Here is an 18,155-nt window from a genome sequence, read left to right as displayed (position 1 = left end):
TCAATGGTTTTTTAAAACATATACCCATGTCACCACCACCCCAATCAAAATATGAAATCTCTCTGTCATTCCAAAAATTTCCCTGTGCCCCTTCAGCCTGCTTTTAATCTACTAGAATAGAAAATATCTAATGTCATCACACATATGACATCTGTGTCATAAAACTTGCATTTCCATTATATTTAAAGACACACACACAAACACATTATAAGGGTTGTGATGTGAGTCTCAGTCCAAAAAATGTGAAAGTCCCTGCTGAAACACAATTATGCAAGGTATTGGGAGTAGTTGGAAAAATGTGATATACTCATTCTGTGTGCTTCGATGAGCCCAGGCTCAGCACAAAACACTTACATGCAGAATCTCATTTAACCTCCACAGCTCCTTTCCACAGTGCAACTCATCACGTCCGTTCTCCAAGTAAGGAAACCAAAGCTTTGTACCTAGAAGCTAGAGCTATCTGATTACAAAATGTACTGTTCTAATTTTATTTATTTATTTATTTATTTACTTTTTGAGACTGAGTTTAGCTCTTGTTGCCCAGGCTGGAGTGCAATGGCGCGATCTCGGCTCACTGCAACCTCCGCCTCCTGGGTTCAAGCAATTCTCCTGCCTCAGCCTCCCGAGTAGCTGGGACTACAGGCATGTGCCACCATGCCCAGCTAATTTTTGTATTTTCAGTAGAGACGGGGTTTCACCATGTTGACCAGGATGGTCTTGATCTCTTGACCTCGTGATCCGCCCGCCTCGGCCTCCCAAAGTGCTGGGATTATAGGCGTGAGCCACTGCGCCCAGCCTAATTTTATTTTTTATTTAATTTTATTTATTTATTTATTTTAGAGACAGAGTCTTGCCCTGTCACCTAGGCTGGAGTGCAATGGTGTGATCTCGGCTCACTGCAACCTCTACCTCCCAGGTTCAAGTGATTCTGCTCCCTCAGCTTCCCGAGTAGCTGGGATTGCAGGCATGCAGCACCACACCTGGCTGATTTTTTGTATCTTTAGTAGAGACAGGGTTTCACCATGTTGGCCAGGCTGCTCTTGAACTCCTGACCTCGTGATCCGCCCGCCTCAGCCTCCCAAAGTGCTGGGATTACAGGCTTGGGCCACCGAGCCTGGCCTTATTTTTATTTATTTATTTTTAAAGATAGTCTCACTCTGTCATCCAGGCTGGAGTGCAGTGGCACAATCATAGCTCACTACAGCCTCAAACTCCTGGGCTCAAGTGATCCCCCTGCCTCAGCCTCCCGAGTAGCAAGATGGCATGCACCATCTTGCCCAGGTAAGTTTTGTGGGTTTTTTTTTTTTTTTTGAGACAGGGTCTTGCCATGTTACACAGGGTCTTGCTATGTTACACAGGCTGGTCTCAAACTCCTGGGATCAAGCAGTCCTCCCACCTCAACCTCCCAAAGTGCTGGGATTACAGGCATGAGCCACTGTACCTGGCCTCAAATGTGCTGTTCCTAATGCCTCAGTTTCCTCATTATGGGCTTATAATTCCAGTGGCAATGTCAAATCCTGGAAGAAACAGGCAATATCTATCAGTCAATCTGAGTTAATCCATTCAAACACAGCAAAAATCATAAGAAAGAAAAAAATAATAGTCGGACACATTCCTCCCTGCAAGGAGCTTGCAGTCTGGCAGTAGGTGTACACACTCCCCAGATTACTACAAGCCCCGAAGAGAGGAACACAGTGTCATGTTCTTCTCTGTGACCCTGGGCATGATGAACCTGTTGCTTATACCTGATGGGCTGGCTTTTCCTAAGTGCTATCACTGGGAAGGATGCCCCAGACTTTCTCTGAGACAGTCCTGGGCAGTCAGGCCAGGTCTAACCTGAAAGACCCACTCCCTTCTGGGTTGCTCTGAGTGACACACATAGTCCTATGGCTGCTGGAGAGATGGGCCAGGGGCCTTGCTGGAAACACGAGATAGAGCCCCCCAAAGTAACCAGCTCCAGTAGCAAGGGCAGGATTTACAGGACAGACCTTCTTCATCATGAGGGTCTTGAACCCACAATGCTGCTCCATGATCCACTGGTAGCAACCATCAGTCTTTCATTTGGAAAGAGTCAAGGCAGATAGCATGCGTTCACCCTAACTGATTTAACAAGCCTGTTTATCTCAAGACCCAAACTCCCTCTTTCTCCATTAGATTCTTTGGTGTCATTAAATCTTGACCATTAGGGAAGATTTTTTTTTTTTTTGAGACAGGTTCTCTGTCACCCGGGTTAGAGTGCAGTGATGTGATCTTGGCATATTGCAAACTCCGCCTCCCAGGCCAAAACGATTCTCGTGCCTTAACATCCCAAGTAGGTGGGATTACAGGCGTGCACCACCACACCCAGCTAATTTTCATATTTTCAGTAGAGTTGGGATTTCACCATGTTGACCAGGCTGGTCTCGAACTCCTGACCTCAAGTGATCCTCTCAAAGTGCTGGGGTTACAGGCGTGAGCCACCACCCCCAGCCTTGACCATTAGGGAAGATCTTTAAAAGCTATTCTTGGCCAGGTGCAGCAGCTCATGCCTATAATTTCAGCACTTTGGGAGGCTGAGGCAGGCAGATCACGAGGTCAGGACTTTGAGACCAGCCTGGCCAACATGGTGAAACCCCATCTCTACTAAAAATACAAAAAATTAGCTGAGTGTGGTGGCACACACCTGTCATCCCAGCTACTCAGGAAGCTGAGACAGGAGAATCGCTTGAACCCAGGATGCAGAGGTTACAGTGAGCCGAGATTGCGCCACTGCTCTCCAGCCTGGGCAACAAGAGTGAAACTTCAACTCCAAAAAAAAAAGTTATTCTTAAACATCATTGCATACGGTACGGAGTTTCTTTTTGAGGTGATGAAAATATTCTGGAATCAGATCATGGAATTAGATGGTATCTCTGTGAATACACTAAAAACCACTGAACTGTACACTTTAAAAGGGTGAATTTTATGGTAAAAAAATTAATTTAGAGGGTTGTAAATTTATTGAGACCTAATTTATATGCAATAAAATGCACCCACTTAAATGTAGAGTTCAATGATATTTAAAAAATACATGTATGCTACCACCACCCCAATCAAAATATGAAACCTCTCTGTCATTCCAAAAAGTTCCCCTGTGACCCTTCAGGCTTTTTTTTTTTTTCGTGCCCATGACCTGAAAAAGTCAGTGGATCCCCAAACCAAGGAGTAGCTAAAATTCCCAGAGCCTAGAGATTATTAAGGCTTCCTCAATATGCTGAACTGGCCCCACCAGCCAGGGATGATGTGGAAAGAATTGGAATCAGACAGATGTGGGTTGGATCCCAGTTCTGTCACTTGTTAGCTATGTGACCTTGGGCAATTTACCTAACCTATCTGAACATCAGTTCCCTCATGTCAAGAAAAGAAAGAAAAAAAAATTAAGCTAATAACTTGAACTTTGTAAAGTTACTGCGGGATCAGCTGACATCAGGGTATGCAGTTGGCACTTAATACATATCAACCCTTCTTTCCTCCTCCTGCCTGCCAAGGAGATTAACTTTCTGCAGGGACAAGATCAGTCAAGCCACTGTCTCTTAAGGAGGATTTTAATGATTTTTTGTTTCTCTGGTAGGGCAGGAATAGGAGGCTTTGACCTGAGAAGTGGAGCTAAGTTTGACCCTGCTAAAATGCATGAAGCTAGAGTTTCTATGGGGTCTTAGCCACTGTGCATTTGCAACATATTACATTACAAAGAAAACTGTCTGCATCAGGTGTGTTCACCTGGAAAATGGTCTACCGTCTCTCTATCTGTAGTGCCACCAAAGAGGTCCGAGGCACCACAACCCCACTCGTCCGTACCACTACCCAGCCTCTCACCGGTCCCCTGCTTCCATTCTTGCTCCCAAAAATATGCTCCTTTCCACAGAGATCAGTTCTGAAAATGCAAATAGGGCCAGGCATGGTGGCTCATGCTTGTAATCCCAGCACTTTGGAAGACCACGGCAGGCGGATCACCTGAGGAGTTCGAGACCAGCCTGGCCAACATAACAAAAACCCATCTCTATGAAAAATAAAAAAAAATTAGCTGCGTGTGGTGGCACAGGCTTGTAGTCCCAGCTACTCAGGAGGTTGAGGCAGGAGTATAGCTTGAACCCAGGAGGCGGAGATTACAGTGAGCTGAGACTGCACCACTGCACTCCAGCCTGGGCAACAGAGCAAGAATCCTTCTAAATAAATAAATAAATAAGCAAGCAAATAGTTTCTACTCTACATTCTCCATTGTTTTCCCATCACCCTTGCAATAAAATCTCAACTCCTTCCCACGTCAAGCAAAGCCCAGAGTGACCTGGCTTCCGCCTGCCTCTCCCATCTCATCTCTCATTTCCCCCACCTCACTGCACCGCCCACATGTGTTTCTTCTGTTCCTCAAAGCAACCAACTTGTTCCAGCCCCCAGAACCTCTGCAGCAGCTCTTTCCTCTGCCTGGAGCTCTCCTTCTCCAAACGAAGGTTTCAGCTCCAATCCGGCCTTCTTAGGGACACCTCTGATTGTGTTCCTGCCACCATCACATCGATCATGTTGCCTTATTTAATGTTCATTCTTGCCCTTGTCACTACCTAAAATCATCTGGTGCCTTGTATGTGTTATTCACCAGGTACCCCCCCCGGTGCCTAGAATGCTGCCTGGCACATTGCAGACACACAATATGTGTTTATTTAATCGAGCCCTTTTGACTCGTCATTGATGCCTAAGTCAGTGACCTTGAGAATCAAGTCTCTCTTCGTATGAGAGCTTCTAACATGTAAGCGTCTAGACAGTCATTTTATTTTTGGTATTTTTGGCAAAGTGAGTTGCTTCTGGAATTTAACAAAACCAAACAATGCCTGTTTCCCTAGAGTCTCATCTGAAGCTGTGCCACCTCGTCTTCAGTCTGCCGAGACTTGCGCTGCCGGGCCCCTCCATCATAAAGAGGGGTGAAGGAGACAAAGATTTTACAAATCCCACTGGAACATTCTAGTGAAAAATGGGAGCGCCACTGGATTGGAGCCTTCAGCCAGAGGCAGCCAGAGCCAGCAAGAGCTTGTGCTCCTCAGTGGGCTGGACACATGGGATTAATTCAGGCAGGAGCCAGGCAAGAAATGCTGGCCCCTGCAGAGTGCTAAAGAGAAGGAGTTTTAAGATCCAGTCTGAACAGAAAGCTGGTGTGAGGTGTGGTGGGATTAGGGGCGGTGAAGAGAGGTGGGAAGGACTTACTGCCTTACTCCAAGGCATCTTAATCTGCTAAGGTTGATATTAAATGTCTAATCTGGGGCCAGGCACAGTGGCTCACCTCTGTAATCCCAGCATTTTGGGAGGCTGAGATAGGAGGATCACTTGAGGCCAGGAGTTAGAGACTAGCCTGGTCAACATAGTGAGATGCTCATCTCTATTTTTTTAGTTTTTTTTTTGGAGGAGTGTTACTCTGTCTCCCCAGAGTGCAATGGTGCAATCTCAGCTCACTGCAACTTCTGCAACCCAGGTTCAAGTGATTCTCCTGCCTCAGCCTCCTGAGTAGCTGGGATTACAGGCACCTGCCACCACACCCAGCTAATTTTTCTATGTTTAGTAGAGATCGGGTTTCACCATGTTGGCCAGGATGGTCTTGATCTCCTGACCTCGTGATCCACCTGCCTTGGCCTCCCAAAGTGCTGGGATTACAGGTGTGAGCCACCACGCCCGGCCTATCTTTTTAATTTTTTAAAGTTTAAATAAAATTTAACAAATACAAATTTAATTTTGGGTATTTACGTGTGTGTGTGTATTTATTTTAGAGAACTCATCCGGAAATTTTTATCAGGGTTGCTATAGAATCTGTGTCCCAAATGGTTAAGAACCACAGTTCTGGAAGGCATGCAATTAGGCTAGCAAATCATCTCCATCCTAAACATGACCTGAACTGAAACAATCACGAGAAAGGAAAAGTGCTTCATGCTCCAAAGAAAACAAAAGCCACTTCCAACAGGAATTGGCTGTCACATTCTCTGCACTTGGAAAAAAAAAATCAACAGAGCATCCGCCCAGCCTGCCCAAGGCCCATCCCTTAAGCCCAGGTCTCCAGGGAACGCAGTGAGCTTTTGTTTTCCAGTCTGTGGGCAACTGGCTGGGCAAGGAGCCAGAGGGGAGAGACCATGATGGACGAAAATAGTGCCGATCCGAGCGGGCTGGAAGCACCCGAAGGTGGGCCCTGGCTGATGCCGGGACAGAGATGCTGTGATGACCCATTGCGGGAGGAGCTGTGCTGGCTGCCAGTTCTCTCCTGCTCTCTTGACGTTGCTCCAGCCAGGATGTTGGGCCTGCTTTTCTCTCTTGGTGCTCTGGGGCACCTCAGTATTAATCATGGGCCTCGGTGTTTTTCTAAGTAGATTGTTGGACCTTTCGTGGTTGGCAAGTCCCTGTTTCTCCCTGGGGCCACCTGTGCTATCAGATCGGAGCACCGGCCCACATTTAAGATTGTGTCACATTTGGTTTTCGGCGGACACTCCCTTCGCCTGGCCCTTCTTGCCTTTGTAAGAGAAGGACCTAGGACATGGCAAAGGTCCCAGTCAACGCTGGAAGGAGCCCCGAGAGCAGGCGGGAGGGCCCAGAGCCAGTGTGCTGCGCCAGCACTCCGTGTAACCTCCAGGGAGGGCGCAGTCCACACATGTCCTGGCTTCCTAGAGGCAGGCCCTGCATGTCAGCCCACAGCCATCTGCTCCAGCTCAGCCTCTCTGAGGACCCCAGGGATTCTCACTCGGCCTGGAGTTGTTTTTCTGTGTTTGCCTATATGACCTATCTTTGCTATACCCCACAGGGGATTCCTGGTTTCCTTCCCCAAATCTGTTTCTCTTCCAAGCTTTCTCATCTCAATAAACAGTGCCTTCATCACCCAGGGGCTCATCTTTTGGGTCCCCAGCACCTCCTCCTTGGAAGGATCCTCCCAGGCACCAGATCTGAAGCGACCCCATCACCCACCCACACATCAAGATCCCCTCCTTCATGCCAGGCTGTTTATTGATCACATTCTGTAATTATTTCATTTTTTTGTCTGTCTCCTCACTCAAAATGTAGAGTTGGCTGGGCACAGGGGCTCATGCCTGTAATCCCCGCACTTTGGGAGGCCAAGGTAGGAGGGAGGATCACTTGACTCCAGGGTTTTGAGACCAGCCTGGGCTATAAAGTGAAACCCCATCTCTACAAAAAAGAACATTAAAAAATTAGCCTGGCCGGGCATGGTGGCTCACACATGTGATCCTAGCACTTTGGGATGCCAAGGCAGGCAGATCACTTGGTCAGGAGTTTAAGACCAGCCTGATCAACACGGTGAAACCCTGTCTCTACTAAAAATACAAAAATTAGCCGGGCGTGGTGGCGTGCGCCTGTAATCCCCACTACTCAGGAGGTTGAGGCAAGAGAATCACTTGAACCAGGGAGGTGGAGGTTGCAGTGAGCTGAGATTGTGCCACCTCACTCCAGCCTGGGTGACAGAGCAAGACTCCATCTCAAAAAATAATAATAAATAAACAATAAAAAACAAATTAGTCTGAAGTGACAGCATGCACCTGCAGTCCCAGCTACTCAGGAGCCTGAAGTGGGAGGATCGCTTGAGCCCAGCAGGTCAAGGTTGAAGTGAGCCATGATTGTGCCACTGCACTCCAGCCTGGGTGACAGAGCGAGACCCTGCTCGAAAAATAAATATAAAAAATAAAAAAGTAGAGTCTATGAGGATGGGAACAGCTGGACATACTATGTTTGCTTATCCTGATTCACTCTCCAGCCCTCTCCCCTCCTGCCTACAGCTCAGGGGGCTGACCAATGGGGACTGTGCCTCGGGGTTCTCTGCAGACTCCTGGGTTGCCCATGCACAATTCCCATCCATGGACTATCCCCAAGCTCCCATCCCCAAGGTTTTCAGTTTGTGTCCCCTAAGGGGAGGCACAAGTAGGAAATGAGAGAGCAGAGGACAGTGAGGCCAGGGTGGCTCCCTCCCTGCCACGGCCCCTGCCCACTGCCTCTGCTGCAGCCCTTGCCAGGCTTCAGGAACCACTTTCTCCCCTTGCCCATCTGGGCAGTAATGGCTGCCATGTGTCACCACCTCTGAAATGCTTCACCATGCCTTCAACCAGGGTTTCTCTCCACCCTGCATACATGGCTGCAAACGTCCCTTCATGAAACTCTCAATGACCCCTTTTGAACGTGCCAGGACCCTAGGGATGGTTCTGACCAATACTGAGGCCACGTCTGACTCATTCACCAGCGTTTCCCAACAACGTGCTGGGGCATGTCTGGCGTGTCTTAGGTACTCAATGCATGTGTTTTGAATACATATAAATGAATGATAAAGATATTGTGCTTTTATCTACATTTTTATTAAGATAGAATTTATGGGTCAGTCACGGTGGCTCAAGCCTATAATCCCAGCACTTTGGGAGGCTGAGGCAGGTGGATCACTTGAGGTCAGGAGTTCAAGACCAACCTGGTCAATATGATGAAACCCCATCTCTACTAAAAACACAAAAATTAGCCAGGCTCCGTGGCTCACACCTGTAATCCCAGCGCTTTGGGAGGCCGAGGCAGGCGGATCACAAGGTCAAGAGATAGAGACCATCCTGGCCAACATGGTGAAACCCCATCTCTACTAAAAATACAAAAAAATTAGCTGGGCATGGTGTCGCACACCTGTAGTCCCAGCTACTTGGGAGATTGAGGCAGAATTGCTTGAACCCGGGAGGCGGAGGTTGCAGTGAGCCAAGGTTGCACCACTGCACTCTAGCCTCGCGCTTGGTGATGGAGTGAGACTCTGTCTCAAAAAAAAAAAAAAAATTGGGGCATGGTGGTGTGCTCCTGTAATCCCAACCACTTAGGAGGCTGAGGTGGAAGGATGGTTTGAGCCCAGGAGGCAGAGGTTGCAATGAGCTGAGATCCTGCCACTGCACTCCAGTCTGGCTGACAGAGCGAGACTCCATCTTAAAAAAAAAAAATTTATGCACCATACAATTCACCCTTTTAAAGTATACAATCCAGTGTTTTTCAGTGTATTCACAAACATATGAGATGAGACCATCACCACTGTCTAATTTCATTCCCTCTCAGAGGAGCTCTGTACCCATTGGCAGTCACTCCCCATTTCTCCCCTCCCCCTGCACCCAGAAACAACTTATCTACCTTCTTTTTTTTGACAGAGTCTCACTCTTGTTGCCCAGGCTGGAGTGCAATGGCGCAATCTTGACTCACCGTAACCTCTGCCTCCCGGGTTGAAGTGATTCTCCTGCCTCAGCCTCCCTAGTAGCTAGAATTACAGGCATGCGCCACCAAACCTGGCTAATTAGTAGAGATGGGGTTTCTCCATGTTGGTCAGGCTGATCTTGAACTCCTGACCTCAAGTGATCCATCTAGCTTGGCCTCCCAAAGTGCTGGGATTACAGGCGTGAGCCCCCGTGCCAGCCTCTACTTTCTGTCTCTATGAACTTGCCTATTTTGGACTTTCATTCAAATGGAAAGTACAGTATGTGATCATTTGTGTCTGGCTTCTTTCACTTAAGCACAATATTCTTAAAGTTCACCCTTGGTATGGCATGCATCAATATTTGATTCCCTTTTTTTTTTTTTTTTTTTTGAGACAGAGTTTTGCTCCTGTCGCCCAGGCTGAAGTGCAATTGCACGATCTCAGCTCACTGCAACCTCCGCCTCCTGTGTTCAAGCAATTCTCCTACCTCAGCCTCCCAAATAGCTGGGATTATAGGTGCCCACCACCATACCCGGCTAATTATTTGTATTTTTAGTAGAGACAGGTTTTCACCATGTTTGTCAGGCTGGTCTTGAACTCCTGACCTCAGGTGATCCACCTGCCTTGGCCTCCCAAAATGCTGGGATTACTAGTGTGAGCCACCACACCCAGCCTATTTGACTCCTTTTTATGGCCGAGTAACACTCCAGCGTTATAGAAACAACACATTTTGTTTACCCATTCATCAGGTGATAGACGTTTGGGTCATTTCTGCCCTTTTTGGGTCATTATGAGTAAGCTGCTAAGAACATCGGCATACGTGTTTTTGTGTGAACATGTTTTCAATACTCTTGGGTACATATCTAGGAGTGGAATTGCTGGGTCATGTGATAAGTCTACGTTTAACTTTTTGAGGAAGGATACTGTGTTTTCAATCTCTGTGTTTTTCACGGGGTTACCCAGTACCTTCTTTATCCTGTGGTTCCACAGTTCTGCATGGAAAAGAACCCAAATAGACAAGGATGTGAATCAAAGGAAGTTTAAACACTGCAGGTCCACTCCCAGGTATACATCCAGGAGACATTCTTGCACACACAAGCCAAGCTATAGAAGCAAAAATGCTCATAGTAGTATTGTTGGCAAAAAACAAAACAAAACAAAAAAGCAGACAATGACCTAATGTCCATTAACAGTAGAATGGCTGGGTGTGGTGGCTCACACCTGTAATCCCAGCACTTCAGGAGGCCAAGGCAGACGGATCACCTGAGGTCCATTAACAGTAGAATGGCTGGGTGTGGTGGCTCACACCTGTAATCCCAGCACTTCAGGAGGCCAAGGCAGACGGTTCACCTGAGGTCCTGAGTTTGAGACCAGCCTGACCAATACGGAAAAACCCCGTCTCTACTAAAACTACAAAAATTAGCTGGGTATGATGACACATGTCTGTAGTCCCAGCTACTCAGGAGGGTGAGGAGGAGAATCACTGGAACCCGGGAGGGCAGAGGTTGCAGTGAGCTGAGGTCACGGCATTGCACTCCAGCCTGGGCAACAAGAGTGAGACTCTGTCTAAAAAAAAAAAAAAAATATATATATATATATATATATATAAACCCAAAAAACAGGGTAATGGTTATCTCTGGGAGGGAGAGAGGGAGGCAGTTCAGAGAGAGGCACAAGAAGGTCTTCCAGGCTATAGCCAATGTTCTAGTTCTTATCCTAGGTGATGGATACATAGGGGCTTATTCTGAATTACTCATAACTGTATATAGGTATTACTTGTGCCCTATTCTGAAAGGTTTTGTTTGGTTTTATTTTTGAGACAGTTACGCTCTGTCACCTAGGCTGGAGTGCAGTGGCATGATCTCAGCTCAAGTGATCCTCCTGCCTCAGCCTCCCGAGTAGCTGGGACTACAGGCACACATCACCATGCCCAGCTAATTTTTATTTTTATTTTTGTAGAGTTGGGGTCTGGGTATGCTGCCCAGGCTGGTCTCGAACTCCTGGCCTCAAGTGATCCTCTTACCTCAGCCTCCCAACATACTGTGCTTACAGATATGAGCCACCACTCCCAGCAAGACCTCTAGTTCATGGAGGAAGAGATGTAATATATTTTGTTGTTTTTGGAAGAAGACTATATGGGCTTTGGGACCAAATTATCTGGAGAAAGACCTGGATCTACTAGAGGAAGTCCAACTTAGTAAAATTTGTGGAGGCTGAGCCAGGAGGATCACAGAAGACTGAGGCTGCAGTGAGCCATGATCACAACACTGCACTCCAGCCTGGGTGACAGAGTGAGACCCAGTCTCTATAAATAAATAAATAAAAACTAGGGGTCTCAATAACCTAGACAGCATAATGTTTATAGTTGCTTTCTTCTAAGTCCAGTGATTTCTTTGGAGTTTTCCTCCCATAACTAAAATCTCTTTCTCTCAAAATGTTGCTGGACAAAGTTCTCCAAGGACTGATGCCAGTCCAGTAGTTTTTATTCTGGTTTTTCACATTAATTGTGACTGGGTTCTAAAAATGATGAAGCTGTCCATTTGCAGGGCTTCCAGGCCCTTCCATCCAAAGCAAAAGGGAAAACACTTCAGTTGAAATAAGCATGGGTTGGCCACACACTAGTGACAGGAAAGCTTTACAATGAGCTTCTGGGAGTTTATAAAAGAAAGCAGAACCCACCGATTCATTCAGCTGCCTAGTAAAATTACCATGATATGCCATCCATATCCTTCCAGGCAAGATATAAACAGTTTGTTTGGAGGTCTGGTTACAACATAATATTTGAAAAATAAACTTTTTAAATTGACGTAGAACTTACCAAAAAACACACAAATCATAAGTGCACAGCTCAGTGAATTTACCCTAAAGTAAACATACTCCTATAACCACCACCCAGATCAAGAATTTACCAGCATTCCAGAAGCCCCTCTCAGGCCCCCTCCCAGTCACTGTCCCCACCCTCTCCCTAAAAGCAACCATTATAATTTTAATCTTCTGACCTCCATATTTTTATATATCTGATGGCCCAGATAATTATCTCTGGAGGCCAGAGTTAATCAGAAGCTGGGAGGATTGTTTGCCTGTGAGTCATTCCTCTTAGGAATAGTTTATCAGTGAGGATGCTTCCAGCTGCAAGTAATAGAAACCTCAACTCAAATGGCTTAAACAAGAAGAAAATTTATGATCTCCACATAAATGGAAGCCCTGCTTTAGAGCATGCTGTAGGGTTAATTGAGTTAGCAGATTGAGTCAACGGACACCCATGTTCTTTCCACCGCCCGCCTTGGCTATCCTCAGTATTTGCTTCATGCTCAGGCTGGTGATAGAACAGCCACCGATGCTCTTTCTTGTGGCTCTCTCTTTGGAGAGGAAACTACTCCCAGAGTTCCCTCAGCAGACAGTCCCTCACATTCCATTGGTGAGAACAGGGTCACATGTACAACCAGTCAGACCAAGGGCTGGGATTATCCCAATGTCTTAGACTTATCATGGGTGTGGGATGGACATGGAGAAGTCCACTCCAAAGTTCCCCAGAGAAAGCCATGTAATTAAATGGAAAGTGTCTGCTTTCATTTACAAGCATGCTTTACATTACTAAACGGTAACAAGAGTTATAAACAGTGGAGATATGTGGCTGAACATACTGTTGGAGATTCAAAGTTAGAGGTAAGAAAGTAACTCTGTGATGAAAGAATAAATTGACTGCAGCAAAATAAACAGAGCAGCTTTTGCTCTTTCTCCTCTGAACGTCAATGATCCTTCCGTCTGAATTGCCTCTTTGGGTACTGAATCATAAACTTGTTTTTTTTTTTGTTTTTTTTTTTGTTTTTTTTGAGACGGAGTCTCGCTCTGTAGCCCAGCTGGAGTGCAGTGGCGCGATCCTGGCTCACTGCAACCTCTGCCTCCCAGGTTCAAGTGATTCTCCTGCCTCAACCTCCCAAGTAGCTGGGATTACAGGCACCTGCCACCATGCCCAGCGAATTTTTGTATTTTTAGTAGAGACGGGGTTTCACTGTGTTGGCCAGCCTGGTCTCAAACACCTGACCTCGTGATCTACCCCCTTCAGCCTCCAAAAGTGCTGAGATTACAGGCATGAGCCACTGCACCTGGCCATAAACATCTATTTCTTTTAATTATTGGGATAGTGTCTGTTACCAGTTGTGTTAAGTGTGTTAAGCATGGGACATAATGTTTCAGTCCAATTTAGGACAAGTCCTACCTCTTTACAAGTCACACGATGACATGCAGTGTACATGGGGCATGTCATTTAAATGCTGCAAGGTGTGCAAGCCATGGCTCCTCCAAAGAATCCAGGTCCCTTCACTTACCTTGAAAATACCCAGTAGCCATTCAGTTGCCCTAGATGTTTGAATATTCTCTCACATTAAAAGCCCAATTTTTACAATTAAAAATTGCCACCATTAAAAGTACAGTGGTGGCTGGGCACAGTGGCTCATGCCTGTTATCCCAGCACTTTAAAAGACTGAGGTGGTTGGATCACCTGAGGTTAGGAGTTTGATAGCAGCCTGACTGACTCGGTAAAACCCCGCCTCTACTAAAAATTCAAAAATCTGGTGGGCATGGTGGCATGCATCTGTAGTTCCAGCTACTTGGGAGGTTGAGATGGGAGAGTCGCTTGAACCTGGGAGGTGGAGGTTGCAGTGAGCCAAGATCATGCTATTGCACTCCAGCCTGGGTGATAAGAGTGAAATTCCATCTCAAACAAACAAAAAAAAAAAAAAAAAAAAAAAAAGGCACAGTGGCTCATGCTTATAATCTTAGCGTTTTTGGAGGCCAAGGCAGGATTGCTTGAGCTCAGAAATTCGAGACCAACCTGGGAAACATAGCAAGACACAATCCATACAAAAAAAATTTGTTTAAATTAGCAGGTATGATGGTGCACAACTATAGTCACAGCTACTCAGGAGACTGAGTCAGGAGGAGCGCTTGAGCCAAAAGTTTGAAGAACATGGTGGGAGAAAAGACAGTGGATGCAGCCGGTCAAAAGTAGGTTCTCTAGGTAATAAAATCTGATAGGTAGTATTGGGTCAATTCATAGAAGATATTGAAAAACAGGCAGTTCTCAAAGAATGTTTAATAAAGAATAGCTTAGAGGCCAGGCACAGTGGCTCACACTTGTAATCCCAGCACTTTGGGAGGCCAAGGCGGGTGGATCACCTGACATCAAGGGTTCGAGACCAGCCTGGCCAACATGGTAAAACGCTGTCTCTACTAAAAATACAAAAAATTAGCTGAGTGTGGTGGCAGGCGCCTGTGGTCCCAGTTACTTGAGAGGCTGAGGCAGCAAAATCACCTGAAACCAGGAGGCAGAGGTTGCAGTGAGCCAAGATCATGCCATTGCACTCCAGCCTGAGCAATAAAGCAAGACTCTGTCTCAAAAAAAGAAAAGAAAAGTTTGGAAGGAATATGAATAGCAAATACAGAAAACAATATGGGTGCATCCACTTTTTAAAAAAAATCGCATTTAGAAAAAACCCAAACCTCTGAATAGACTTGAGTGATAATTCATAATTCTTATGAGCAAATTATTTCTTAAGTGATGGGATTACATTATTCGTTTTAAAATATGTAAAGAATTATGTGACCGAAATGATTTCTACTTTCCAGGTACCTAAGAAGAGGTACACAATATTGGATTTGGGATGCAAAATATCCAGTGTCACAGTGAAATAGGCATTCTTAGATCTTGCTTGGTGGGACAGTAAATTGTGCCACTCTTAGAAAGTAGTTAGTAGAACAGAGACTTAACAATATACATATCCTTAGACTGGATAACTTCAGAGCAAGAAATTGATCCTAACAAAAAGCAAAGAAGCGTAGAAAAGGCTTTCAAAGATTTCTTTACAATGCTGCTTATAATTTCTAGAAGTCTTATTCTCTGAATGTTCCTTTTCTTTTCTTTTTCTTTTTTTTTTTTTGAGAAGGAGTCTTGCTCTATCACACTGCACTGTTGGAGTGCAATGGTGCAATCTCAGCTCACTGCAACCTCTATCTCCCAGGTTTAAGTGATTCTCCTGTCTCAGCCTCGCAAATAGCTGGGACTACAGGTACTACAGGTACCCACCACCATGCCTGGCTAAGTTTTGTATTTTCAAGAGATGGGATTTCACCATGTTTGCCAGGCTGGTCTCAAACTCCTGACCTCAGGTGATCTGCCTGCCTTGGCCTCCCAAAGTGCTGGGATAACAGGCGTGAGCCACCACGCCTGTTGTATGCATGGAGACAATGTCATCTCTCATCTCTTTGACGTTATCAGCTTGTTGTTTTGTTTTCCCCCCTTAAGTTTTCTTTCTGCATTGTTTTTTCTTTTTCCTATTTTGTTTTGGTCTCTATCTTTCATGGGAAGGCTTTCCAAAAATGATTGATGGCCTTTGGCTATCCATGTTTAGGCAAGTTACTCAAAAATTTTGGGGGCGGGGCACAGTGGCTCACACCTGTAATCCCAGACTTTAGGAGGCCCGAGGCAGGAGGATCACCTGAGGTCAGGAGTTCAAGACCAGCTTGACCAAAATGGTGAAACCCCATTTCTACTAAAAATACACAAAAAATCAGCCAGGTGTAGGGGCAGGAGCCTGTAATCCCAGCTACTAGGGAGACTGAGGCAGGAGGATCACTTGAACCCCGGAGGCAGAGGTTGCAGTGAGCCAAGATTGTGCCACTGCACTGTGGCCTGGGCGACAGAGTGAAACTTTGTCTCAAAAAATAAAAATTAATTAATTAATTAAATATCTTTTGGGATGCTTTGCATTGGCAGAGCTTGTTGATTGAAGGATTTCGTTGTAGCATGACCATGGGAAGCCCCTAAATGTCAGTATCTGCAGATCTTTTTTCTTGAACTGATCAGTTTCTCTAGAGGTGAATCTGCTTATCTCCTGCCTAGGGCAGTATAACCCTGGCTGTTGGTTTTCTAGGAGCCAAGGGGTAGGAGGTCTCAGTAATTAGTATGAATTTCCACCTGATCCTTACTTGCAACTCCATACTCACCGCTGCACTCAGCTTTGCCTGTAATCTCACATCAAGGTCCTCTTGGGTTCAATATCCCCCGGGATTAAACCTCCAGTTTTTGTCAAGAGAGGAAGGGACTTGTCCACTTGTGCGGGATAAGCGTTAGCAATGAAGGTGAGTTGTGCGGGAGGGAAGAAGTCTAACTTACTGTTTTCAAAGCTGGTGTGGAACATATATGCTCAGAAGTAAATAAATGGTGCTTCCCATTCATGAAATTTTCAAGACTCTGGTACATTACTTCATTCTTGTTGGCTTTCCCAGCTGTCGACATTTAAATTTGTTTTCTACAGTCTTCTAAGTTTATTGGCCTTCTGCCCTCTAAAAAAACTGCTTTAAGATCGTTTGTCAACTGAGGGGCACACTCTCATTATTGTCTTTGTAAATGTATACTTTCCTTTTTTTTTAAATTGAGACCAAGTATGACTCTGTCACCCAGGCTGGAGTGTAGTGGCGTGATCTTGGCTCACTGCAACCTCCACCTTCCCCATTCAAGCAACTCTCCTGCTTCAGCCTCCCAAGTAGCTGGGACTACAGGCGCCCGCCACCACGCCAGGCTAATTTATAGTAGAGATGGAGTTTCATCATGTTGGCCAGGCTGGTCTTGAACTCCAGACCTCGTGATCCACCTGCCTCCACTTCACAAAGTGCTGGGATTACAGGCGTGAGCCATCACACCCAATGTAAATGTATATCTTTTTATTCTGACTCTCATCATTCTGTGGCTTTTGGAAAGGAGTAGAGATAAACAAGTTTGTTCAAACTGCTGTATTCAATCAGAAATCCCTTTCATGTTTTCTTAGGGTGATCAAAAATAACATAAATATTAGCCAGGTTCGGTGGCTCACACCTGGAATCCCAGAACTTTGGGAGGCCGAGATGGGCAGATCAATTGAGATTAGGAGTTCGAGACCAGCTTGATCAACATGGGGAAACCCGTTTCTACTAAAAATACAAAAATTAGCCAGGTGTGATGGCACATGCCTGTAATCCCAGCTTCTCAGGAGGCCAAGGCAGAAGAATTGTTTGAATCTGGGAGGTGGAGGTTGCAGTGAGCCGAGATCGTGCCACTGCACTCCAGCTTGGGCGACAGAGTGAAACTCTGAATCAAAAAAAAAAAAAAAATGGCCTGGTGTGGTGGCTCACGCCTGTAATCTCAACACTTTGGGAGGCCGAGGTGGGCAGATTACCCTCGGTCAGGAGTTCGAGACCAACCTGGTCAACATGGTGAAACCTCGCCTCTACTAAAAATGCAAAAATTAACTGGGCGTGATGGTGCATGCCTGTGATCCCAGCTACTCTGGAGGCTGAGGCAGGAGGATTGCTTGAACCTGGGAGGTGGAAGTCCAGTGAGCTGAAATCACGCACTGCACTCTAGCCTGGGCAACAGAGCAAGACTCCTGTCTCAAAAAAAAAAAAAGAAAGAAAGAGATGGAAATGTTACATTCTCAGCTACTGTGAGAATATAAATATTAATACATATATCCACACATATGCTCATATTCATAATCTTTAGAAAAAATGAAATTTTTAAATTTTAATTTTAATTTACTAAGAGGATCTCATTCTCACCCAAGCTAGAGTACAGTGGTGCATTCATAGCTCACTGTAGCTTCAAACTCCTCGACTCAAGTGCTCCTCTGTCTCAAAAAAAAAAAAAAAGTATCAATCCACTATAAAATTCTGTGAAACCTGAGCGTTGTGTGGTGTGGTAGTATGTGCCTATAGTCCCAGCTACTCAGGAGGCTGAGGAGGGAGGATCACTTCAAGGTCAGAAGTTCGAGGCTGCAGTGTGCAGTGATTGATTGTACCTGTGAATAGCCACTGCACCCTTGCCTGGGCAACCTAGTGAGATCCTGTCTCTAAAAACGAATAAGTAGGCCAGGTGTGGTGGCTCACACCTGTAATCCCTGCACTACGGGAGGATGAGGCG

General features: G+C 45.8%; 1 protein-coding gene across 8 annotated transcripts in view; it reads right to left on the bottom strand.

The window, feature by feature from the left end:
• LOC105706844 (cytochrome b5 type B) overlaps positions 1-18,155 on the bottom strand; it is a 71,420-nt gene that overhangs the window by 13,107 nt on the left and 40,158 nt on the right. The window contains exon 5 of one of the 8 annotated variants that reach the window (XM_064383238.1): positions 1,442-1,517. The exons of 5 other annotated variants lie outside the window; for them this stretch is intronic. In XM_064383238.1, coding sequence (XP_064239308.1) covers positions 1,483-1,517 — 35 coding nt within the window. In that variant the 3' untranslated portion in view covers positions 1,442-1,482. Of the gene's footprint in view, positions 1-1,441; positions 1,518-18,155 lie in introns of those variants that run through there. 2 more of the 8 variants (XR_010344875.1, XM_064383242.1) reach the window with 2 other exon arrangements.

Source organism: Aotus nancymaae, unplaced genomic scaffold (genome assembly GCF_030222135.1).
Source record: "Aotus nancymaae isolate 86718 unplaced genomic scaffold, 86718_ANA_hifiasm-v0.15.2.pri h1tg000030l, whole genome shotgun sequence".
Taxonomy (NCBI): Eukaryota; Metazoa; Chordata; class Mammalia; order Primates; family Aotidae; genus Aotus; species Aotus nancymaae.
This window is presented reverse-complemented; position numbering and strand designations above follow the sequence as displayed.